The 24,886-nt window shown below is 44.2% G+C and overlaps 1 protein-coding gene across 1 annotated transcript in view; it reads right to left on the bottom strand.

Annotated features, from left to right (window-relative positions):
• Lhfpl6 (LHFPL tetraspan subfamily member 6) overlaps window positions 1-24,886 on the bottom strand; it is a 200,601-nt gene that overhangs the window by 22,891 nt on the left and 152,824 nt on the right. Inside the window, exon 2 of the mRNA XM_028873351.2 lies at window positions 7,674-7,772. Coding sequence (XP_028729184.1) covers window positions 7,674-7,772 — 99 coding nt within the window. The remainder of the gene's footprint in view (window positions 1-7,673; window positions 7,773-24,886) is intronic.

The raw sequence follows: 24,886 nt of genomic DNA, 5'->3' as shown, positions 1-24,886 counted from the left end.
GGAGTGCCAGGACCTAGAGGTTGGATGACCCAGAGACCTAACACGACTGGAAGAAAAAAACTGTCAATGTGGTGATGCCTAGTGATATTCTGCTATAGTCATAGATTGGTGCCAATCCAATAGTCATCAGAGAGGCTTCAACCAGCAAATGGTCAAAACAGATGCAGAGACCCACAACCAAACATTCGGCTGAGATCAGGGAATTCTGCTGAAGAGAGGGAGGAAGGATTGTAGGAGCCAGAGGGATCAAAGACACCACAAGAAAACTCACAGAATCAACTGATCTGGGCTCATAGGAGCTCACAGAGACTGAACCGACAACCAAAGAGCTGGCATGGGACTGATCTGGGCCCTCTGCATACATGTGACAGTTGTGTAGCTTGGTCCTCTTGTAGGACTCCTAACAGTCTCTGACTCCTTTGCTGGCTTGTGGAACTCTACTTTTACTCCTCATACTGGGTCGCCTTGCCCAGCCTTAATACAAGGGGAGGGGCTTAGTCTTCCTGCGACTTGATATGCCATGCTTTGTCAATATCCATGGGAAGCCTGCCCCCTTCTGACCAGAAACAGAGGAGTGGGGGGAGGAGGGGAGAGGCAGAGGGAAGATGGGTAGAAGGGACAGGGAGGAGGGGAGGGAGGGGAAACTGCAGTCGGGATGTAAAATAAATAAAAACAAATGAACAAATAAAAAGGCCTTATTCTCCTAATCCACATGGCAAATTTCTACCAGGCTTTCCTTAAACATCGGATGCTCTGCTGTGCTCTGGGTTGTTCCCATCACTTACACTCTTGCTGTTTCAACAGATAAAGGGACAGTCACGACTGTTAATACTTACACAGCATGAACTACTGTTGATCCTTGTCACAACCACAGGCTACACTGATGGAAAAACTCTGGTGCCTGACCAAGAAAGACAACGGTGACTTTTCTCCTCTTATTGTCCTTGGCAACTTACACCTTCTCTCTAAGAAGCCAGTTCAGATAGACTGTCCCCAGCAGTGGTCATCTGCTCAGGGGTAGATGTGCAGCCAGGCTGGCCCAGCTCAATGGAGAGGGAGGGAGGGGAGAGGGGGAGAGAGAGAGAGAGAGAGAGAGAGAGAGAGAGAGAGAGAGAGAGAGAGAGAGAGAGAGAGAGAGAGAGAGCGAGCGCTATTGCATTACTGGGGAACAGCTTGTCTTTGTCATTTGAGGTGAGCAAGGATGCTCAGAGCTCCAGGTACCAAACACATCTCTGACCATGAGGACAATGAGTTTCAGGATGAAGTCAACCTGTGCATGGTAGATGGCTGCAGCCGTCCTGCAGATGCTTCTTCTCAAACACCGACCCGGCCTGGATCTCTGAGACCAGGCCCATTTAGGTTTGCGCCTTTGCTCTGGCCTTGTTGTCTGGAATGTTCTCTTGGTTTTAGTTCATTTAAATCAGTCTTTTGCAATCTAAATATAAAAGCATCCTAATTTACATAAATGACCAGTATTTAAAATACCAGTGAGAGGGGGCTCAGAAATGACTGACAGTTCAGAGCACTGTTCTTACAGAAGAGTCGGATTGGTTCCCAGTACCCACACAATGCCCCATGGTCTGTATGTAACTCCAGTTTCAGGGGATCTGACACCCTCTTCTGACAACTGTGGGTATGAGGCACACATGCAGTACACACACAAATATGTAGTCAAAATACTCATATACATAAAAAAAAATCTGTTAAAAAAAAACACTGAGAAAATACTAATTTCTGAGGTGTGGGGACTAAACATCTAACTTTCTCAACAAGACCACTTCTGATTCATTTATTTATGTTTTTTTTTTTTTTTTTTTTTTTTTTTTTTTTTTTTTTTTTTTTTTTTTTTTTTAAGTATGAGTGTTCTGTCTGCCTGCATGCCAGAGAGGAATTCAGATCCCATTATAGATGATTGTGAGCCACCATGTGGTGGCTGGGAATTGAACTCAGAACCTCTGGAAGAGCAACCACGGCTCTTAACCACTGAGTCATCTCTCCAGCCTCAGACTACTTCTGATTCATACATGAAAGGTTGATAACTACTGTCAAGGTAGATGCAAGATTGGTGGAGATTTATACACTCATTGCCCAGCCTGTTGGGACTCTTAATTCTGTTTTTAAATGAGTACATTTATAAATGCTTCTTTCTTCCTCATAAATCAGCGTCATCCAGCGGTCAGCACTGTAACGTTCTCTGATTTGTCCAGGCAGCTACTATTGCAAAACTGGTTCAGAGCTCTGTTTTTAAAATGAAAATGCCTGATAAATAGGTGAGAGGAAAAAAATGTAGGCACAGAACAAAAAAGCCACCGACATCAACAAATAACCTTCTTTTTTTGCCTAAGAAGCGGAGCTGTCTATACTAGATCTTTCCCACACTGCATTACAGCCACAATGTAAACTTTCTATGGAGTTCATTCCTGCCTATTACATACATTGTCTGAGCCAATTCAAATGCTTTGGGGGGGCGGGGGACGGACGGTCCTTGTAACCTCTAATCTAATGAAGTTACTTTGTATCTTGCATCCATGGTTTATATTTGGAATTAAAACCTGCTCAAACAGAAAAACTAAACATAAAGAAGGCTCCTTTCTGGCCATTCCCTTCATCTCCCTGCAGCCCACCCACAACATCCCCAGGGAAGGTCATGTGGTCTTGTTAATTAGTTGGTATCTTAGGGTTTCTATTGCTGTGGAGAGACACCATGACCACAGCAACTTGTAGAAAGGAAAACATTTCATTGGGGTGGCTGGCTTACAGTTTCAGAGGTTCAGTCCATTATCAGCATGGTGGGACATGGCGGTATGCAGGCAGACATGGTACGGGAGAAGTAGCTGAGGTCCTACATCTTGCAGGCCACAGGAAATGGCATGTGACACTGAGCGAAGCTTAAGCAAAGAGACCTCAAAGCCCCCCCCCCCATTGACACACTTCCTTCAACAAGGCCATACCTACTTCAACAAAGCGAAACTTCCCAAGAGTGTCATTCCCTATGAGCTTATGGAGTCTAATTATATTCACACTACTTCAGTAGGTCATAACATAAGGCTGCTTTGAGCCACTAGTGAGCAAAGGGAAGCACACAGTGTCCAGCAAGGAGATGAACTGGAGGTCCAAGGGAAAGCACCTTCAGAGGTGACAGATCCTAGGCTGGCTCCGTTGTCCACCTCTGCTCCCTTCTGCTGCTGACTCCATTCTGGATCGTGAGAGGGGGGCTGTCAAGGGAAGGACAGCATATTTTTGGTTCCTCTCTGATAGGCCTATGAGCCTTTCCTCAGTAATCTCTAGGAACGTCTCCACTGCCACTGGCTCCTGCATGGGTTGAAGCCTTATCGCATGCCAGTGTGAGGGCAGGTGCGGGGCAAGATGGAGCTGCAGTGCCTGACACCTGACGTTGACGTTCCTCCACAAGGCACGGCATTTACACAGCATGGTAGGGTAACTGAATGCAGTTAGGAGTCTTCCGCTGTCCCCAGAGCATGACCACTGTGGGGAGGCTGCCAAGATCAGTGAACGAGCACACCTGAAAGGCGCAGTTTTCTAGCACACTATGGGTCTTATTTGGCTGGGGTCAGACATCATCTAACGATAGCCCAATTGTCCACTTTTGTGAATAAATTCTAACTGGAATATTGCCACCTGTCTGTAATCTTCCAAGTTCCAGTGGCCAAGTTGAATAGTTGTGACAGAGACATATAATTTGCCATGTAGAAAACATTACTCTCTGGATCTTTACAGAAATGCTTGCTAATCTCTGCCCTAATCTCACCAGCTGGAGTAGAGCAGTAGCAGCCAGGCGACCACTATGCCCACGTAACAGCCACACTTTTCCTGTCTAACATGCGTCGCTGTCTTAATTTCATTTCCTGTTGGTGTGATAAAGGGTTGATTTTAGCTCACAGTTCTGGGTTACAGTCCATCATAGCAAAGAAATCAGTGGCAGGAGCCTGAGGGAGTTGGTCACTTTGCATCTATAATCGGGAAAAAGGACAACGAATTCTTTCATGCCAATACCCAGCTTTCTTTCTCTAATCTCATACTGTTCAGAATACCCTGACTAGGAATAGTGCCACACCGTGTAGGCAGGTCTTCCCACCTCAATTAATTTAATCAAGATAATTTCCCCACTGCCCACAGGCCAACCTAATCTAGACACTCACTGAGACTCTCTTTCCAGGGGATTCTAGAGTGTGTCAAGTTGACAGTTAGAACTGACCATCGCGGGGGCATATTATGTTTTTTAATATTTGTCTCTCTTGCTAGTTTTAAGTTCCTGAAGGGCAGTAAATAGTGACTTGCTTTATTTCTTGCTGATACCGTCTCCCTGGCCCCTGTAAAGGGCCTGGTGAGTCCCAAGCCCCGCTATCCTTTGGGAGGGAGCTGTGCCCACACATTGTCTCTTTCTAGAGGATATAGACATAAGCTCAGGTCCTCATTAGTGGCAGAAGCAGGGGGTGAGTGTGGCACTCAGCATGAACACTGAATGTGGGACCCGGAGTGTTCCCCAAGGACAGGGTCACCCGTGAACTCATTCTGGGCTCATCTACACTGTCCTAGGAATCTTGTCAAGTTAGCGCCACAGTCTGTGACTTCACTAAAGCACCAAGTGCCATTTGTACCCTTGTTCCGAGGGAAAGTGACAATTTCCTAAGGGAAGTAAGCGAAAGAAAAAATGACAGAGTCCCCCAAAAATAGAACCTGGAAAAGAGTACAATAAGCAAAAATTATTTACGCGGGGAATCTAGATCCCACTTTAGTCTTTAGATGGTGTCAATTTCTTTCCCTCTCATCATCAGATCTAAGAGAAACATAAAAAATGAGGGGGCAGAAATTAAATTACACTAGTCCTTTGAATTGCTAGTGTGGTTTTAATAACATAAAAATAAATGACATGGGCTGGAGAGGTGGCTCAGAGGTTAAGAGCACTGGCTGCTCTTCCAGAGGTCCTGGGTTCAGTTCCCAGCACCCACGTGACCGCTCACAGCCATCTCTAACTCCAGTTCCAGGGGAGCTGATGTCCTCTTCAGGCCTTTGAGGGCACTTTAGACACATGGTTCACAGACATGCATGAAGGTAAAACATTTATATACACAAAGTAAAAAAAAAAAAAAATCTTAAAAGACTATAGTAAATAAAAAAGAAACAATACAGAGACCTGTTTTAATTCAACATTCTATTTTTTGATGAACAGTGTTGAAAAGACAAAGAACACTGGGGCCCAGCAAAGAAACGTCAACTATAAGATCTGAGTCCCGTTACATGTTACATACTTTGCTAATTAACTCAACATTGCATCACAGCCACAGGTCAGCTGAGGACAGGGTTCCAGTCAAGTTGGAGCCTGTGGTGAACAGCCAAGAATGCTTCAAACGCCAGGGAACAGAAAAGCCAAAGGACATATTAAAATGTCTCCCCTGGACACAGTCTGCACTTAAAGCAAAAAGTGAAGAAGCTGTGAGGAGTCCAGTTGGTGCCAGCATTTTTCTCTGTTTTCTGCATAATGGTAACTACAAAAGTAATCCAAACTCAGGCAAGCTTGTACTGGAAGAGGGGAGAAGAGAAACAGGGAGCGGGGCCTGCTTTATTCATGCAAATTAGCACACTGTGTTCTTTAGAGAGAGCCAGTGTCCTCCTGAAGAGAAAAGGTGATTGTCACCCAGTAACAGAAACCCTTCATTTTCAGGTTCTCAATTCTGTTTGCTTTTCTCCTTATTTTTTGATTTTCATTAAACAGTGTTTTGCTCTGTAGCTCAGGATATGAACAGGAAAAACAAAAAACAAAAAAATCCAGCCATCAGCATTACAAATGCATAAATGTTAAAAAAAAAACTGATTTAGAATATAATAAAAACCACGAGGCTGGGTCTCTCAGAACTTTTCTTCTTGGAATTGACTGTCTTCTGTGAGCAGCAGATGTTTAAGACAGTCAATTACACTTGCCGAGGATGACCCTCCTAGCAGAGGCTAAGGCCCCCAGTACACACGGCAGAGGAAGCAGACTGGCTGCCTTGGGCAGGCACAGCTGCACAGTATTCCAAATATGGCATCTAGGACTTGGGGAGAACCACAGAAGCAGGAGAAGATACTCTGAGCCTTTTTTGGCCCTGAGGCAGGGGCAGGGTCACGAAAACCTAGGAAGACTGTGTACTCCCTCTAAGTAGGGCATAAAATCGACAAGTGTCTACACCTGGAAGGTATCTATGCCTCACCAACCCAGGGACACAGTGAGGGAGGCCACAGATGTCCTTGCTATTACTACTGGATCACACCCCACCCTGCCCTGTCCAATCACAGCTCTCCATGACTACCTAATTCCTCATTAAACCTGGACAGGAAGCCATGGGTTTAGCATCTATATAATGTCTTTATCTTTTTATGAAGATCCTTATGCCTAGTAAAACTCATTTTAGATACATTTACATGCTTTTCCCTCATTAATCTACTTTTTCGTTAGGGGTCTGAGTCATGAACCCAGTGGGGATGAGAAGAAATATGTCCCGTCCCATACAGTAGTATCTTAATGGTCTATTAACACCTATTCCAGAAAAATACTCCAAGAAAAATAATTCATCAGAGACAACACATATTTACAAACACTTCATTAGAACACACCTTAAAGCAATAGAAAGTGTAGTAAACTTAGTTATTTTCTCAACTGAGGAGAAATAAGGGGATGATTAAATCAGTGTAAGTTTACCGACCAAGTAAGACACCAAGTAAGACAGTCCCCAGTTACCACAAATCAAAATCTTGAATACCATGTAGTATGCACACCGTTAGAAATCACGGAGGAGCCGGGCGGTGGTGGCGCTCACCTTTAATCCCAGCACTTGGGAGCAGAGGCAGGCGGATCTCTGTGAGTTCGAGGCAGCTGGGCTACCAAGTGAGTCCAGAAAGCGCAAAGCTACACAGAGAAACCCTGTCTCGAAAAACCAAAAAAAAAAAAAAAAAAAAAAATCACGAGGCTGCAGAGTAGGTAGGATGATGCCCTTAGCTACAGGAAGAAATCAGCTGAACCTTTTCATTTAGCACACAGACAAGCAGAGCCAGAAAGGGCCCTTCGTGCACATGCAGAATCGGAATCTCAAGCACTTCATCACGTCTGAGGAGTGGCCTCTCGCTTGCTGCTTCTGCAGCTGGATTCTCTGAAGAACTTTCTCGTCCCTCCAGTTCCCTCTGCTCTTGCCTGCCTGGAGCTTCCCTACTGCTGGTAATCCCACACATGCCAGTGCTCAGCACCCTGCTGCCGCTCTGTTCTCCCCCTCACAGCGTGCTCCACACCCGGAGAGAACCTGCTCTGCCCTCCTGGCAATTTCCTTGATTGTTTTGTTTGCCTGTGAAGTCCCCGGAGATGTTGTCAGCATGTATAATGAGTAATAAATGTATGATTTTGAACAAATTAATCAGAGACTATAAAGGCTCTTGAGTGCAGTACCATTTTTTCTTTGAATCTGCAATACAAATCATAGTGCTGGCAAACAGCAGGGTATCAATGACTCCCCACTAGACAAATGGATAAATGTACCTACGTGTACACACACACACACACACACACACACACACACACACACGTACACCATCACACATGACTAGCCGAATGCAGTCTCACACTGTCTTCCTTCCAGGAAGCAGTAGAGAAGCCCCTTTTCTTAGAAACGATGACAAGAACTTACCCAAGTCAAACTGGCCAGAGACATAGCCACAAGTCTGCCGGACTTCCTCGCTGTCCCAGCCCAGGGGGTAGAGAGCACAACCAGCGCCAATCAACAAGCCTGTGAAGAGGTAACACAAGAAGGCTTTACAGTCCAAGTTTAGAACACGACAAGGCCATGGTGCCTGCTCTTTGAAACACCACGTTAAATTCCTTTAAGCCATCTCAAGTCAGTTAGATTCCAAGAACAATATCAAGTCTGCTTAAAATAATAGTAAAAACAGTAACAATTCAGTTTGGTTCCAACTTTGCCTTCTAAATGTACTCAAAACCTTGGGAATCCTGCTAAGGAAGTAAAATCCAGACGCTCTTAATCACACTTGCAAAAAGCCAACCAATCCCATTAATCCCATGGAGAACTAATTCCAGAGCAAGCAATGTTATTAAGTTATACTTCGTAATTCACTGGAGTTTCTGTTTCCAATAAAAGAATCAACACAGAATGTTGCAATGTTGTGACATTTTACCAGGAGTTAAAGAAACATTAAGAACCATGGCAGCTCATCCTTTGAGCCTGTGAACTGTACTGTCTGCTCCTGCCCTGCTGAGACCTCACCCAGCATCCACACAGCTCAGGAAAAATCTAGAAGGCAGATATATGGAAGTCTAAATCCTCTTTACATACATGTAAAACCAAAATGTTTGAGAATTAGATAGAAGAAAGTGGTTTTATTTTCATATAAAACAGTTATTGTGGTAGCAGGTGGTGCTGCTTTCCACGAGTTTTTAATTTTGCGTATGGTTTTTGTTTTGTTTTGTTTTGGTTTTTTTTTTTTTTTACGAGAACTTGAAAAAGATTCAAAAGCATACCGCTGGATTCTGTAAGCTAAGCTGAAAGTAAGATATGGTCACACCAATCAGTGAGCATTATTATCACTCATAACACAAATATGGCAGTAGCACCCACTGTTGCCACCGTCTGATGGGTGAGAACGTCAGTTACCAGTCACCAGGTAAGCAGCCCCACATGGGAACCCCCTCAGTATAAAACATGGATGAGAAATGCGGCCACAGGAGGCCTCGGCACTGACACACGGAGTCCTTCATGTGTCTCTCCACCCAGACTTTATCCTGCTCTACACCCGGTGAGTAGCACTGGCTAAAATCATGTTTCTCTAACAGCCATCCCGGGCAGAACTGGCCATGACCTCTCCAAACACAGTGCTCAACCACCAAGAGAGTCCGCCAAAGTGACACTCGTTTCCTGCCCTGGTACCTCTCCCCTCAACCCGTCCCTTGGTCTACAGAAAAAAAAGTGATCAGAGGGTCTGATCTGAGAGTTCAGGATCCTCAGTACAAATCACTGACTGACTGCAGGATGACCTGTCTACAGTACAGTAATGGGAGCCATGTGCTGGCTGGGACACCACCCGCAAAGCAGTAAGGCAAGGTTTTGCTGGCCAGGCACGTGACCACTGGTCAGCTTCCTTAGGCTTTTCTCATTGGCGAAGATTTTTCTGAGCTAGTTTTCCCCACCATTAGGTAAAGAGATAATTAACTGAGGATGTCAAAGTTTGTGCAAATTGAATCCCATCCATATTTAATAATCAATGTAAGAGCATTATACGAGACTTAGTTCTGAATAGGTAACACCCATTTTTGAGATTTTGTTAGTAATTTTTAAAGGATAACAAATACGAAAATTTGGGGGATAGAATTTGTTTAAGTGCCAAATTAAAAAAAAAAAGGTACCATGTAAGCCATGTATAGCTTTTCCTGTCTAGTTTGGCAAGAAATATTCTAACTTACTAATCATGAAGTCCCTAAAGTACCTTCTTGGTTCTGCTGTAGCTAGCTGGATTTGGGCCCTGAACAGAAGGAGCTGACCCATGCTTAGTTACATATGCATCTTCCTGTGTGTATAGAGATCAGCAGTTCCCTAAAGAACAAAACACTTGGGAATCAGTTCCTTTGCAAAATCCAGGACTGTCTTTGTGAAACCATTAAAAATAGACCCAACCATGTAAATTAGCAATAATTTTATACACAGGAAAGTCACATTGTGTGTGTCAACTCTAGGCAAACATTTTATCACTAAGCTACATTCCAGCCCTGTGCATGAATTTTAGAAAGCAACCACAAAGACATGTTCACATTTAAAAATTAGTTGTTCTGTGGAGGTCACTAGTTCACGTGAATTCTTACTTTAATATTTACAGACTGTGTTTTGTCATCTGCTAATGTCTGCTCACAGGAAGGATACTGTAGATGCTAAAGATGTTGAGAAACATTTCTAGAAGACATGTGCATAGCACTTTGGACTAACTGGTGGCCGCTGTTTTAGGGTCTGTAGGTGAACACTGATGATCAGTGAATGTCTGTGTTAGCAGAACCAAGAACAGTCAGGAAATCAGGTCAGCTTCACAGTGAAGGATGCTGGCAACTCCATCAAGTAGTCACCTTATTACTTCAATGCATAACGAACACAGCCAGTGTCAGATGGAAGACTCAGAAAACTTCAGGTCCTATCAGCTGACACTTAGCTCCTATTCAGGTGGAAACGTTATTGAATCTGAGCACTATAACCTGTGTCCCAAGCCAGGGCCAGCCACCTGTTCCCAACAAACCAATTAAAAGAGCCCAAATTATTAGTGGAAAGAAGAATTGTGAGATTTATTCAATGTGGTCACACTGAGAGAGGGAGAGAGACCCAGGGCCTCGCTCCCATCTTAGGAGTCCTGAGGAAAGACTGAATTCTAAATAGTGGGCTGTGGATGTGTACATCTAAGGGGTTCTGGTCAAGGTGTGGGTCGTGCCTGCTATTGTCTCCTCACTCTCCAGGCTTCGGTCTTATCCTCTGAGGTGGTAGGATAAGTTGTTAGAAGCGTGTGGCATCTCTTTCCGGAAGACAAGTTCCTCCTCTGGTGGGGCCATTTCTGCCTGCCTGCATCGGATTCCTGGGGAAAATTCCCATTTCTCTGGGGTCTGTTGTTTCCACGGTCTGATAATTTGAGAGCCACAAGTGCCTCTTTAGAACAACATTACTTTTGCTAGTCCCCTTACAGAAGGGCGGGGTGGCAAGTAGTTGCTATACTGCACAGTGCAAATTTTGACCTTTTTCATCTCTTTAGAAAACTCCACTGAAGAGCTCTGCTCCAGACCTAAGGACAAATGTAGCACGAATCTTAAAAGGTCTTATTAATAAAAACAAACTCAGAGCCAGGTATTGGGGTGAATGCTGGAAGGTCAGAGGACAGAACCAGCCACAGCCCCCTCACCTTGCCAGTTCCTCAGCTGGTCCTGTTTCCTCAGACTGGAAGTTTCTGAGTCCTCATCCAGAATGAATATCAGCTGAACTGCTGCTAGAAGCCTAAAAGCTTAACCAGGCTCTAGTTCTTGGTCCTCACACCTTATATACCTTTCTGCTTCCTGCCTTCTCATTAGCTCTAAGCCCAGCCACATGACTTCCTCGTCACTGCCTGTCTATACAGACCTCCAGGTCTCTATGGTTGGCACTGAGATTAAAGGCTCTTGTTATCATGCCTGGCTGTTTCCAGTGTGGCTTTGAACTCACAGAGATCCAGACGGATCTCTGCCTCTGGAATGCTAGGATTAAAGGTGTGTGCCACCATTTTCTGGCCTTATATCTAGTGGCTGTTCTGTTCTCTGACCCCAGATAAGTTTATTAGGGTGCACGGTATTTTGGGGAATGCAATATCACCACAGACAAAATTCAAAAGGGTTCAGGGCTTACCAGACTCATACACAGGGCCTGGTATTGCTTTGCTATAATTCAAGTCATCCCTGCTCTTCACTCTTCTTTCTCAGGTAAGGGCAGGAACTCTAACTCTAAAATCTAGTCTTTAAACTGCCCTGCTAGCCAGAGCTTTGTGTCACGGTGTGTCAGTCAGCTTCTGTGTGGAACTCAGAAGGTGAGACAGGGATAACCTGGGATTTGCCACTGGCAGCTACAATCACATGCAAGCCTTTCTGCAGACAGCAGACTTGAGATCTGGGGAGGGCCTTCCAAGCATCCCCTCCATATCACCCGAAGAACGTGGTTGGACATCAGGTTCTTTTGATCCCTGAACCTCTGGTTTCTGGAATTTCTCATGTCAGCTTCTCCAACCTTCACTTTCCTAGACCTTCCAGCAGACCTGCAAAACTTCAAATCCAGAGACTTCCTATTGTAGTTACCTAGTGTGGTCAAATCCATGGCTGGTCTAGGCCTAACTCATACAGGATATGTGATATGAATCTTTTCTATTCTCTCATACTGCTCAAATATTATGCAATTAAACATCACCTTGAATAAGGTTTAAGCTAATTTTTAAAGCTCTAGGGCAAGGGCAGAGAGTGATATATCTATATCTATATCTATATCTATATCTATATCTATATCTATCAGAATGGTTAGCCTTTAACCGTTTCTGTAGCATCCTCTCAGGCTAGGGAATTTAACATGCTAATTAACCTCTCTAGGAGTATGGGTTTCTGAGCCAATGCTTCAAATGTCAACCAACTGCCCTTAAGGTGTGGATGAGAGTTAACTATCATTTTATGGTCTCCACTGAATGTACCACATTGTAAGATAAAAGTAATGAAAGGTGAAAGTGAGAACATCTTTTGAAACGAAAGGACCTGCCATCATCCTGTTGTGGCCCTGCCAAACCTCAGTCCGTGATGCACAGATGTTCAACCAAAGCACAATCTGGAAGCCCACGACTCAGTATCTTTGTGGGCATTCTACTGTATGCTGAGATGGAGGTCACAGAAGTTGAAGAATTTGCTCAAGTGGTATCTTAATGGACCCAACAGGTTCTCATAGTTCTGCTTGCTTAATTTGCTCATCAGGAGTAAATGGCTCCACAGAACCTCTAGCTTACAAACTTTAATATTATTTACAGAGATTTTCTTTATTACGTTTATAGACCTTATTACCATCCTTTGCCACTGCATCAAAAGAAAAAAAAATCACGAAAAAGCCACATTATCACATGCTTTTAAAAAAAAACCTGTGCAGTCAGGAGGGAAAGTGAGGAGGGGGTGCTATGAGGAGGGGTGTGCTCCCGGAGGTGAGATGCTGGGGAGGTGTGAGAGACAGGCTCACATGGGATTAAGAAAGAAGCTATTTTTGCAGTTCTGGAGACTCTGCGACTTTAAAGAGGTCATGAGTAAGTTGCAAATTATAAATGAGATGAATCTTTCCTTTCCACCTATCCTCATTACTGCAATCAGCTGGGGGCAATGGGGCTGAGAGCAAGGCATCACGAATAAGGTCATTTTGCAGATGGTAGAGAGATGTTGCCTCCTAAAAAAGAATAAAGAAAGAAACTAGGCGACTCAATACTCCTTCAATTTAACGCATTCATTTAAAAAATATGTTGGTGATGAGACCTTCCATCCTGACTACCGAGGGCTTGAGGCTCATTCGGTTCAAGAACAATTAAAATACCACAAGAGCCACATCAGAGGCCTGATCATTCTGGGGGAAAAAAGACCTCTGTCTGAGAAGTGCAAAGAGGCAGACACTCCAGAGAGGTGCTGGCTAACGTCAGCGGGAAGCTGGCCTTCCTGGCTGCGGAGATGGTTCTGTGGGCAAATGCCCTTGGTGTTCTTGCAAAGGACCTGGTTTTGGTTCCCAGCACCTACCTGGTGGTCCACAACCATGTGCAACTCCAGTTCCAGGGGATCTAATACCCTCTTCTGGCCTCTATGGACATCATACACACATGTAGCCGAAACACTCATTCACATAGAATAAAAAAAAAAACTTAAAATAATGAAGATTTTAAAAGTCCATTCTTTAGCTCAGTGAGATCCTCAGCATGGATACTTCATATCTGCCCACATACTACAGGGGATTTCTAGCAGTTCCTTTTAGTGTCCACAAAAGGCCAGTGCTATCTGCCATAATCTTAATTATTTCTTAGGATTTGAATGTGAAGCCTAACCGCTGAAGAGTTCAGAGGTTCAAGAACAGACCCGGGGCTGTGATTTTCCCTTCCGTAAAACTCTTTCTATTCAGACTCAGCACTGAACACTTGGCCAGCAGAGTATTAACATAACAATCCAGCTCCTGCCAAGAAGACAGAACAAACCTCTAGTCAGCCATTGCCAATGACTCTCCCCAGGTGGGAAGGACAGAGTCCTCATGTTAAACTCATAAAGCCTTATTTTTTTTCCAAGCTACTCTGGAAAGTTTTTATGTGATCTCACTTCTTTTCCATGACTATTGAGCCATTCTCTTTTTTTCCACCATTTTTTTTTTTGAATAGTGTGACTTTTCCCACCCCTCGCCCCTTCAGTGGTCACACCCGCCTCTTTCCCATCAATTCATCTTTTATGTTTTTTGGATACTTTCAACCATCCTCCAGTCCCTTTATCTCCCTTTCTGTGGCAAGCACTGAGGGAAAGTGTTTTCCTTACTGTTCTCATGAAGGCTGCTCAATCTTATAGCCAGCTATCTGGACTTTCCCTTGGAATGGGTTGGCAAGCTTCCATCTCGAAGTCTCCATATGCCAATTTGTGTAGGAGATACTCTCCATTTCCACGCCAGATAAGGACTCCTTACAAAATATAGCTGAATAAACAGCCACAGAGAGGAAGCACCAACCAGCTCCAGTATTTTAACTCTTCAGACCCCAAAAATGTAGCTAAAAGCACACTATATATTGTGTAGCAAGGAGGGTTGGCTAGGCTGCAGTAAACCGTGTTCTGGGTCCCGAAGTGAGGCTGAACAATGTATAGAGGGCTTAGCACAGGCACATGTAAGTGGCCATGGTCAAGTTGTGGTCACATCCACCATTGATCGGCCATTATCTGGGCTTCAGTCTCATCCTGTGAGGTGATGTGACAAGCTGTTAGAGACGATCTCATTTTGATCTCTTTTTGGGAGAAAAGTCCCTCCTCCTCCTCTAGCTTCTCCCAGTATCAGACTCCTGGAGAAATTCCCATTTCTTTGGGGTCTGTGGTTTCAACAGTCAAATGCTAGGACTGAGAGACACAAATGTCTTTTTGGATTATCTTCATTTCTGCCAGGCCAGTTACATTTCCGCTTCTTAGGTTAATGCTCAAACGTCATCATGGAAATACCTGCTGTTTAGGTCTAGAAATGTCAGCATTCAGCCTCTCCAGGCATACAACAGTGAGCTATGTGATTCACCCCTCCCAGGAGCTCCTGCATACACGAAGGTTTATTTGAGATTGTACATTGTGTCACAGTTATTTCTGTATTATATCTCCTGTATATGTGATGACTTTCATTCAATGGGCTCATTCATAATATTTGTTAAATATTGTCACTGTAGTATTATTATTTGACCACTTTCAGAAGCCTTGGGAAATTATGTAATGGCTTATAATTAACGAATAACATGAGACATATAATTGCCTCTATTTAATTAAAAAAAAAAGCTTATCAAAGTAGGCCCGTATTTTCTAACTGTGCTGCAGTGTTTCCAGGATTCACATCCAGCATTCTGAGTATTGAGCAAGCACTCTCAACCTCTATCTTCCAGAGATCCCCAAAGCGCCAAGTACTCTCTGACCCACCTTCCACATCTACATATGTAATAGCCCTGGGAGCCTGAGCCAGCCAGCTGCTTATAATCAAAGACAAGGGACAGGCCCTCTGAAACCTGTCAACCCCTGCTTTGTTGGATCCCAGTGACCCCAGTGTGAGTTCTAGGACATAGAGTCTCTGTCCAGAAAGTGCACCTGCAGACATCCCAGTAAGCAACCGGCTCTGTCCTCATAAGTAACAGCTCAGCACTGGATACAAAGTAACACACGGTCATTTCTGCACTGACAATGTAGCTTATGGAATCACTTTGTTTAATCATCCTGCAGACATCCAGGTAAGCACAGGCTCTGTCATCACAAGTAACAGCTCAGCACTGGATACAAAGTAACACACGGTCATTTCTGCACTGACAATGTAGCTTATGGAATCGCAGGCAGACTCTTGGTTTAATCATCCTGCGGACAACTCTGGGTTTTCTTAAAATGTTTTTCAAAATGGTCTGTCAATCCTCATTTCTTTTCCTTTTCCAGCTCATGTGACAGAAGACACACAAGACAGATACGAGTATGTTAGGCACCAGAATGCCTTCTTAGCCTTCACAAGCTAATTTCAGCCATGAGTGGCTTGTCAGCTTTTCTCTTTCTAGGGTCCCAGGCAATGGCTGATAGCAAAAAAAAAAAAAAAAAAAAAAAAAAAAAAAAAAAGTTGTTTCAGATGATGATGTCCCACCACGTGCACGTGACAGCTCTCAGGCAAACGCATCACCTTCCTGGCCCAGTGGCTCAAAGCCCACCCGCCCCATCACTTCACTCTTCAGGGTGCCAGTTTGTCTATAAAGTGAGGGAAATATCGTCTCCCTGGGCTTCTGCAAGGATTACAGGAGATGTGTCTGTGAAGAGGCAGCAATGGCACTTGATATCAAGAGTCAGTGAGTGGTCTTATTGGAAGTCTTACATCCAGGGCTGCAGGAAGGAGAGGGTGGTGGAAGCGCTTTCATACACATTGGTAGGATATAGATGGTGCCCTTTGCTCTCAAAGAAGAATCTCTTCTTAGATGGGATTTAGGGAGGGCACTAACAAGAGTATTCCTATAGCTGTGAGCACTGAATACTTGCTCTAGACATCATTATCAGCCACACAAACCTCACTTAGTGCAAATGAAACATTCGTAGCCTGACAACCCTCCCCTGGGAGCAGAGGATGAGCACCCTGATGCTTTTCCTTTCTGCTTATTTTTTTTCTTGCTACCGTTTTACTTTAGAGGCACCGTTTGTATGAGCCAAGTAAAACCAGCACTGACGAAGAGGAGCAGGTGGAAGCATCTAAGTGCCATCCACCACAAGGGTGACCAGAAGCAAAGGCGAGCACCCGGCTGTGGCTGTGTGACCCTGTTGGTTCATGGCTTTCACAGTAAGGCTTCTGGACAATGCTCACCAGGCTCAATGCTGCATTTATACTTCGGAGACAAAAGAGAGGGTCATTTTCACTGACCTAGTAGGGCCCCACATCTGCACCAGAAGTCAAAGCAAAGTCACAGTAGCAAAGAGTTTCGCAGAGTGTGGAAGAGTACTGTATAGAACTATGGGTGTGAGAACCAGCTTTTGGGGGGGGGGGTGCTGGTTCAAATGCACCTTCTGCTTGGCAGCTCCTGAGGAGGCTGAGATCACTGTCTAGGACCCACATGGAACAGCAGGGGCCTTTTAAAGTACATTCCTCCAGATTTGAACCTGATACCTCTCCAGTTAGACATTTGACCATGAATCTTTGACCTCTCTGAGCTCAGATCTTCATGCACAACGTAGGTCTAATACTTTCTCTCTCTTAGCACAGTGCCTAAGTCTGCAGCATTGCTGTTATAAATAAACTAGAGGCCTAAAACAGGGTCTCATTTGGAGTGTGGCATACACTAGTGGCTTTAGTATAAAACCTTGTGTTTTAGGCGGTTGTGTCAATGGTGATAACAAATCATGCTACTACCGGAGAAGCACGAGTACCTTAGCCAGCACCTGTCAATTTCAGAGTCTTCACTAGCAGCTAGAGGGGCTCATGAGCTGAAAGGGAACACACACACACACACACACACACACACACACACACACACACACATGCACGCACGCAAAAATACAATCTCATCAAAAGCAGAACACTTGATTGTCTTGCTCATGTCTTTGCAACAGATACATTTGCTAGATCCAGTCACAGATCTGCAGCTAGGAATTTTTACATCCCATCTAACATGGTACCATGAAAAGTTTTCAGCACTTAGAAGAGTTGGGAGAAATGTAGGGCTAGCGTCTGCTCACTGACCTTGGTGGTTCTAAGACTGACAGGTCTTTAGAATTTGTTTACCTATTTGTTTATCACTACCTACCCATTTTCCCATTTCTCAATGGATCTGGAAATCCATACTTTTGTGTGTGTGGAGGGGAGGGGTTGGGATGGTGTAGGAATATTTGTTACAGTAGGTATCAAGCCTCAACTAATATATTTCTTGTCATCTCTCATACCCCACCCTCTCGAAGTATGAAAAAGTTTGTCATTACCATACACTATCTTCTAACCTTTGACCCAGAAGGCACCGAAACTGGGACCCATCAACTCGTGAAAGTGACTGATGCACAGATCTCAAGCAAGGACACTTCTAACCTTTTCACATTTCTCCAACAACTATCCTGCAAACTAAAATAGAAATAGCTTGCTTTGGCTCTCTGACCCAGAAATATCAATGGGAGCCTCCCGAGACACTTCAGAAAGCCCAGAATAAGAGCAGAGCCCAGAAGGGCTGCTCACTTTTAAGTACAAATATTCTCCTTTAAGAGTCCCTGTTGCTTTGTGCAAAATGAATTATTCTTAAAATGATTAAAAAAAAAAAACCTCAGCCATCATGATTGGGCATACAAGTTTAAAACAAACAAACAAACAAACAAGAAAAAACGGGGTAGGCTTTAACAATACCCTTTCAGAATCCAAACAAAAACAAAAGCTTATTTTTAAGAACACTCCAAACTCTGGGCTCATTCTCTCCTTGCTTGGAAAATGCAGATTTGATTCCAACAACTCCCTTCAGTGGGTGCCCAGCCTCAGAAAACTTTTCCAGTGGAAAACTGTCAGGACAAAGGCTTTGGAGCCTGACAACCTTATATTCAAATATTTGGTCTGCTGCTTACTAGATACGAGCTGAGCAAGTCTTAAACTTGAGCTCTTCATAAAATGGGTATACCAGTGCCTCCTACAGAGTCACTGTGAGGGCTAGATAAAACACAGCATGAGGCATATAGCTCCCATCTCATGACAGTCTGGGAAAGTGGAAGCAACCCTGCGCTGTGAACAATGATTTGTATGTGTACACAGTGTTATATGAAAGGGAAGTGCATTACCTTCAGGGTGCGTTGTCTTATAGGACAAGTTTGCAAAATACTGGGATCCAAGGGCAGATAACACCATGTATCTGGTCTCCCAGACAGCACAGCTCAGCATCAGGGAACAGAATGCTATCCCCAGCCCCCTCCAGCCTGATAAGCATCCAGATCTTTGCTTTGATTCCCAACAAACAACCAGTTCAGTCCCCTTCACCAGGGCCCCTCCTCTGAGCGTGGGAAGCAGCCTTGCTCACTCGCTCGCTCGTGTCTGAAGCACTCCTGGTGAATCTTCCCAGGATCCCTGGGAGAACTGACACCAGGAACCTCAGTGGTGGGATCACGGGCCAGTCGGTGCACAGACTGTAACTGGAGAACAGGTCCTTGTCACACTGCCTCCTGCAAGAACCGGGGCAGATTTAGGAGTTGTGTCTTGTTTGAATGGAAATACGTAAGACCTAGAAGCTCCCATTCTAAGCAAAAAAAAAAAATGCAAAGTATCTTATCTTGATAATACACAGAGGACTCCTGGACCCTGTGCCCTCTGGGAAAGGCTGGCTGGTCTGGGAACCAGTGGGATTTGAGTAATCATGTTACCTGGGAAGAAAAGAGAAGCAGGAATACACACTACAGAGAAGAAGACCTGGATTGAACCTTGTGTGGCTGCAATAAGCATTATTTCATTACTTATTATCTAAGGATGAGTGAAGAAGGAACATGACCAGATTTTACCTCAAAGAGATCCTGAGCTGAAGGCTTAGGATACAGGGAGGGCAGTTAGCTTTGGAATCTGAGGATAGGGGGTGTGACCAGGATCTATCTTAGGCCTGTCAATCCCTTGAGCCTCAGGATTACTCTCAAGGCCAAGGTGTGTAAGGCTGCCTGGACCACTCAGAGCTGGTGTGACATGCACACAATTGCACAGCACATAACAGATGCTCCACAGCTGGCTGCCCGTCATGTTTGCACAGGGCATGGGAGGTAGAGCATCTCACAGTGCAGGCACTCAGGGAGAGGACCAACAAGTGGAATGTGACATGAATCTCTAAATGGTCTTATTAAAAAAAAAAAAAAACAAAAAAACAAAAACAAAAAACCCAGAGCCCGACATTCGGGTGATTTCTGAAAGATCAGAGAAGCAGAACAAGCCACAGCCAACCTCACCTTGACAGCTCCTCATCCAATCCTGCGTCCACGAATCCTCAGACTGAAAGCTTCTGAGTCCTCACCCTTGAGGGTCTCAGTTGAACTGCTGCTAAGAGCCTAACAGCTTAAAAGCCTCTAGTTCTTGGTCCTCATGCCTTATATACCTTTCTGCTTCCTGCCATCACTTCCTGGGATTAAAGGCATGTATTTTTCCCAAGTAAGACCTGAGATCTCAAGTGCTGGGATTAAAGGTGTGTCTGGATCTCTGCCTCCAGAATGCTAGGATTAAGGGTGTGTGCCACCACTGTCTGGCCTCTATGTCTAATCTAGTGGCTGTTCTGTTCTCTGACCCCAGATAAGTTTTACTAGGGTACACAATATATTGGAGGACACAATACATCACCACAGAGGAAAACATCTCCCTTTCCAGAATCTTTTATTTTAGTGATGGTGACCGAACCCTGGGCTTTGTGTATGCCACACAGTGTTTTACCAATGTCCTCTCACCCCAGTCTTGATATCCTAAGAGCCTGAAATCACTAAGGACATCAGAGGAGTGGGTAGAAGAATCAACTAAGAGTGCCAGATCCCTGAGATACTCGCTTGAGTTTCCTGGTGGACATGACGTTGAGCCTGAAAAGAAAACTCACTCCTCACTACCAATGGGAACCCACAGATCAAGTGCCAAGATGTTACAGCCCTCAGGTCTTGATCAGATCCATTTTCTCCCCATGTAAAGAATTAAGGGCAGGGAAAAAAAATCTCAGACACAGCAGGTAGAAACAGCTAACAAACTCTACTACATAGTATCCATGCCTGCATAAACTATGTAAGACATCTATAACAGATTTCAACTTAAAACATAACAATTGCCGGTGTCTCTATTTATAAAGTACCCTTTTCACCACTGAAATATTAGAAAAATCTGAATATCCTGTAACTTTACTGATGTGCACCATCGGTAAGGTACATGGGTGAGCAACACAATCAAAGACTTTAAACACACACACACACACACACACACACACACACACTCCGACTCTATGGGACTTCTGAAAGTAAGAGCCCCATCTGTTTCCCTCAGGTCCTTTAAAAATACCATCGATTCCACCAAACATGGCACAGCCATCTGGAATAGCCGAGAGACAGCAACTGGGAAGAGATTCCTTTCAGGACCTCTATAATGATTTTCCTTTCTGTTTTCTTTCCCTCCTGAAATGTCAGGAATAACTGGAGCTCTCTACTTTCCATCTGTGGTTTCACAATCAGTTCAAAGTAAGTTTTGAAAGTTATTTGAGAATTTTGTTTCCATTGGGTTCAAATTTAAAACTTTAATGGAATTTTTCTTAGCTAACACACCCACCGTCTTTTGTGATTTTTAAACATTTTAATGTAAAGCATATATTAAGAATATACACATTAGTGTCTCTCCAAAGTAGATCCCAGTGAGAAACAAAAAAAAAAAAATGTATTTTAAGTCCTGTGACAGGCCGTCACAATGAAACTGCCCATCATTTAAAAAACATTATCCTAAATGGCATATTCAGATAATACTAGGAACAAACTTTAAAATGAGTAAATGGTTCACTTGAAGAACCAGCAGAAAGTACAACCAGAACTAACCCTTTAAAAAACGTTTTTTATTTTATATGTATGAATGTTTGCCTGCATACATACATATATGTGCACTTCTTGCATGCCTGGTGCCTTTGAAGGCCAGCAGAGAGCACCAGATCCCCAGGAACTGGAGTTACAGGATGTTGAGAGCCACTACATCGGTACTGGGAACTGAACTCAGGTCCTCTGCAAGAGCAGCCAGTGCTCTTAGCTGCTGAGCCATCTTCCAGCCCTAGAATCAATAGCCCAAAGATCTAAATATGAATTATATGAATTTTATACAGACAAAAACCTGAACACTAGATACAGACTCAAGAGTCAAACCATGATATATATCAATATATTCACATATATACATATTCACACATAACATACATACATCAAAGAAAAAGGAAACTGTTCATTTTCACCCAGAAAGAATGGACAGTGTCCACCAGAGAATAGTGGGTTTCAATACACACTTAGGTGGTAAAGGGAATAGGCCCCAGACTGGAAGCCCACACAATCAAACAGAGCAAGTAAGGAGCCAAAGGAATATAGGAAAACATCCCCCAAATGGCAGAGATGGGGGTGAGTAGTGTTTGCAGAGCTCATTCATTCTGGGCCAGAAAAGCTGGTGCCACTTAGCAGGCAGAGGGGCACAGTAGTAGCTATTAAGGGGACTATAACAAATGACTACAGACTGGATGACCTCAACATCAGAGCTTTATTTTCTTATAATTCTAGACCCCAGAAGTCAGAGACGAGAGTGCAGATGGAGTTGGTTTCTTCTGAGGCCTGTCTCCATGGGACCGTCTTGCCTTGTCCTCTCATGGTGTTCCTCGTGTCACACAGTGGCAGAGCTAGGTCTCACCTCACAGGCTTCACTCTCTTAGCCACCGTTTTATGGACTTAGGTCTAAATGTAGACCCAGCCTAAGATATTGAGAATTAGAGTTACAACACATAAATTTTGGGGGTACACAGTGCAGCTCCTAAGAGTTTGTAGTTTGGGGATTAAGTTCCCAAATGTAAGAGCCAAAAGGAATCTTCAAAATGTTCTAATGGTTCTTTTTAAAAATTGCCACCAAAATACTCCTAAAGAAAAAGAGAATGGACCATTTATTTTTCTTATATCTAATGGAAAATCATCATGGAAATTTCTATCTTATACAACAGAAAACCTTCTCTTAATATATAAGAATACTTTTTCCAAAATGTTAAATTTGATACCCCAGTGAAATATTTTGGGCTCATCCTGTACCTTCCTGTATATGACACACCACACTTGCTTTTCCGTAATTATATATGTATATCTGCTTGGTGTCAGTAGAAGGAAGATTAAATGACAGTCTCAAAGTCACAGACAGAAAAACCAAACCAAACAAACCAAACCAAACCAAAACAAAACAAAACAGCAGCAGCAACAATAACAACAAAACGCATCAGAAGCAGAATGAACTAGTATTCTTTGTCCAAAGCTCGTGATTTGTAATGTCACAATATCACAGAGAAAAGACAGAAGTAGCTGATGTGATGGCATAGGCCACATCATATTTAAAGAGCTTTAGAGTCACACATGGCTACCCTAGAGACCCAGACATCCTCATGGACACACCAGCTGGCTAGCCAGCACCCCACCACAAGATTGCAGAGAGCCTTCTCCCAGATGGGGCAAGGTGGCTCAGCCTAGGCTTCCTCCAGGGGAGCTGTTCGCCATGGGACATTCCTAGCTCATTCAGGAATGGACAACAGCACCTGGGAGAAACGACCCTGCCTCTGGGCAGAACCCAGCAGCTGTCAATCAGAGGCTGCTGTCAGGTGAGATGTGTACCGCGCAGGGCTTCACGGGAGGCATCGAGAGAGACTGTGCAGCGTGTTTATCTCCAGCGTGCTTTGCTGTTTCTGGCAGTGAGAGTACAGTCAAGCAGCCTGAGTCAAAACAATTTTCTAAAAATATGGATCAGCTGAGACCACTTAAAGCCTCGCTGTAAGGAGTTACTGTTAGGACTCCCCCTGGAGATCTTTTGTGGACTCCTTCCCAGAACCCTCCTCCTCCTCCTCCTCCTCCTCCCTCCTCGTCCAGGATCTAAGAATATGAATGATACCATTCTTTTTTCCTGCCTCCCCAGGACTGATGAGTGAGTCTGCATTTTTCCCCCTCAGGAACTTGAGCAGTGCCCCTAAAGGCACCATCACTGGATGAACATGGCAGAGAACTCCAGTGAGGCTGTACTGAGGAGGAACTGGTTTGGGTGGTAGACCTGCCTGCTGCCACCCAGTGAACAAGATGGCTGTGAACTCACTTCATTTTTTCTAGGAACAAGTTTCCCACTCCCTCAATTTTCATGAAAGGAGGGGTTAGGCCCTATCGGGTGGGTGGACTGTGTACTACAGCCCTATATGAATGGTAGCAATGAGGGGGATGTACCTCAATGGTAGAGTGCTTGCCTCACACACATGAGGCCCTGAGTTTGGTCCTCAACTCTCAATCTGAAGGAGAACAGAGTTCTAGGGCTTGGTGCTGTCCCATTGGAAGGCCTGGCCGTGGTGTTTGAAGAGCACACATTGGTTGGAATGAGCAGGGGGACCTGGATGGGTGGAGGAAGGAAAAAGAGTTGCCATAGATAGCATGTTAGGATGACGTCATACAGGAAGAAGATGAGCCTTTGGTACAGCACGAACAAGGTCCTGGTACTGAAGTAGTCACGTGATAAGATGGAGACAGAGGAAGATGACTGAAGAAGATAGAGGTAGTTTAGTCATGCCTGCGGAAGAAGCCAGAGGAAAGTCATCTCTAGACTCTGCACAGGCATGTGCCTCTTCCAGCCCCTGTTTTCAGACTCAGAGACTCCAGAACTTTGAGGGAATTCATTTCCATTGTTTGAGGCCACACAGTTGGGAACCCGGCCTTACAGAAGCCTTGCTAGAAAATATGTTCTTCACTCATTGCTTAATACGTTTCTTCTCTTAGGCGAAAAGTCACAGCAGCCAATTGAAAGACAAAAAAAGAGAAAATCATTTTCTAAATTTACTAAATCTTGTTCCTCACATCCATCCCCACCCACTGGTTAAGCAAACACCCTCAACTAGAGGCGTACATGGCATCTCTGGTTTCTCTAAGCACAGTTCAAAGAGGTGGCCTGTCCTCAAGTGCCACGCAGCCCGGTAAATCAGTCTTCTTCCCACCAGGTTAAAGAGGGAAGGTCAAATCGGATGTTCATCTTGATCAGCTGAAGCCGCATAATTTACACCCGAGACACTGCTAACCATGCGTGCCCGACGTGAGATGCAAACTGCATGGTCATAATTTATATTTAAATGGCTCTTTTCTCCAAAGAGCTGGAAGAACTTCACAGACTTTTGCTTAATTAATCCTTGCAAGCCATCCATGGCAAAGGGGAAGTAAGGTCATACACCCCTCTTTCTTCCAGCACCTCAAGGTTTGGCCATCTGCTCTTCTCTTTATTCTTGTTTTCAGGATTGTTGAGTTTCTCCTTTTTCAATACATATATTCATTTGTGAAGTTGGTAGTCACATTTTCATTGCACTGTTCCTTGGAGCTCCTGGTTGGTAGAAGAAAATTGTCTCCATCTATTCCTCTTTTGGGGAT

This window comes from Peromyscus leucopus, chromosome 6 (assembly GCF_004664715.2).
Source record: "Peromyscus leucopus breed LL Stock chromosome 6, UCI_PerLeu_2.1, whole genome shotgun sequence".
NCBI lineage: Eukaryota > Metazoa > Chordata > Mammalia > Rodentia > Cricetidae > Peromyscus > Peromyscus leucopus.
Note: the sequence above shows the minus strand (reverse complement) of the source record. Positions and strands in the feature narration are given on the sequence as shown.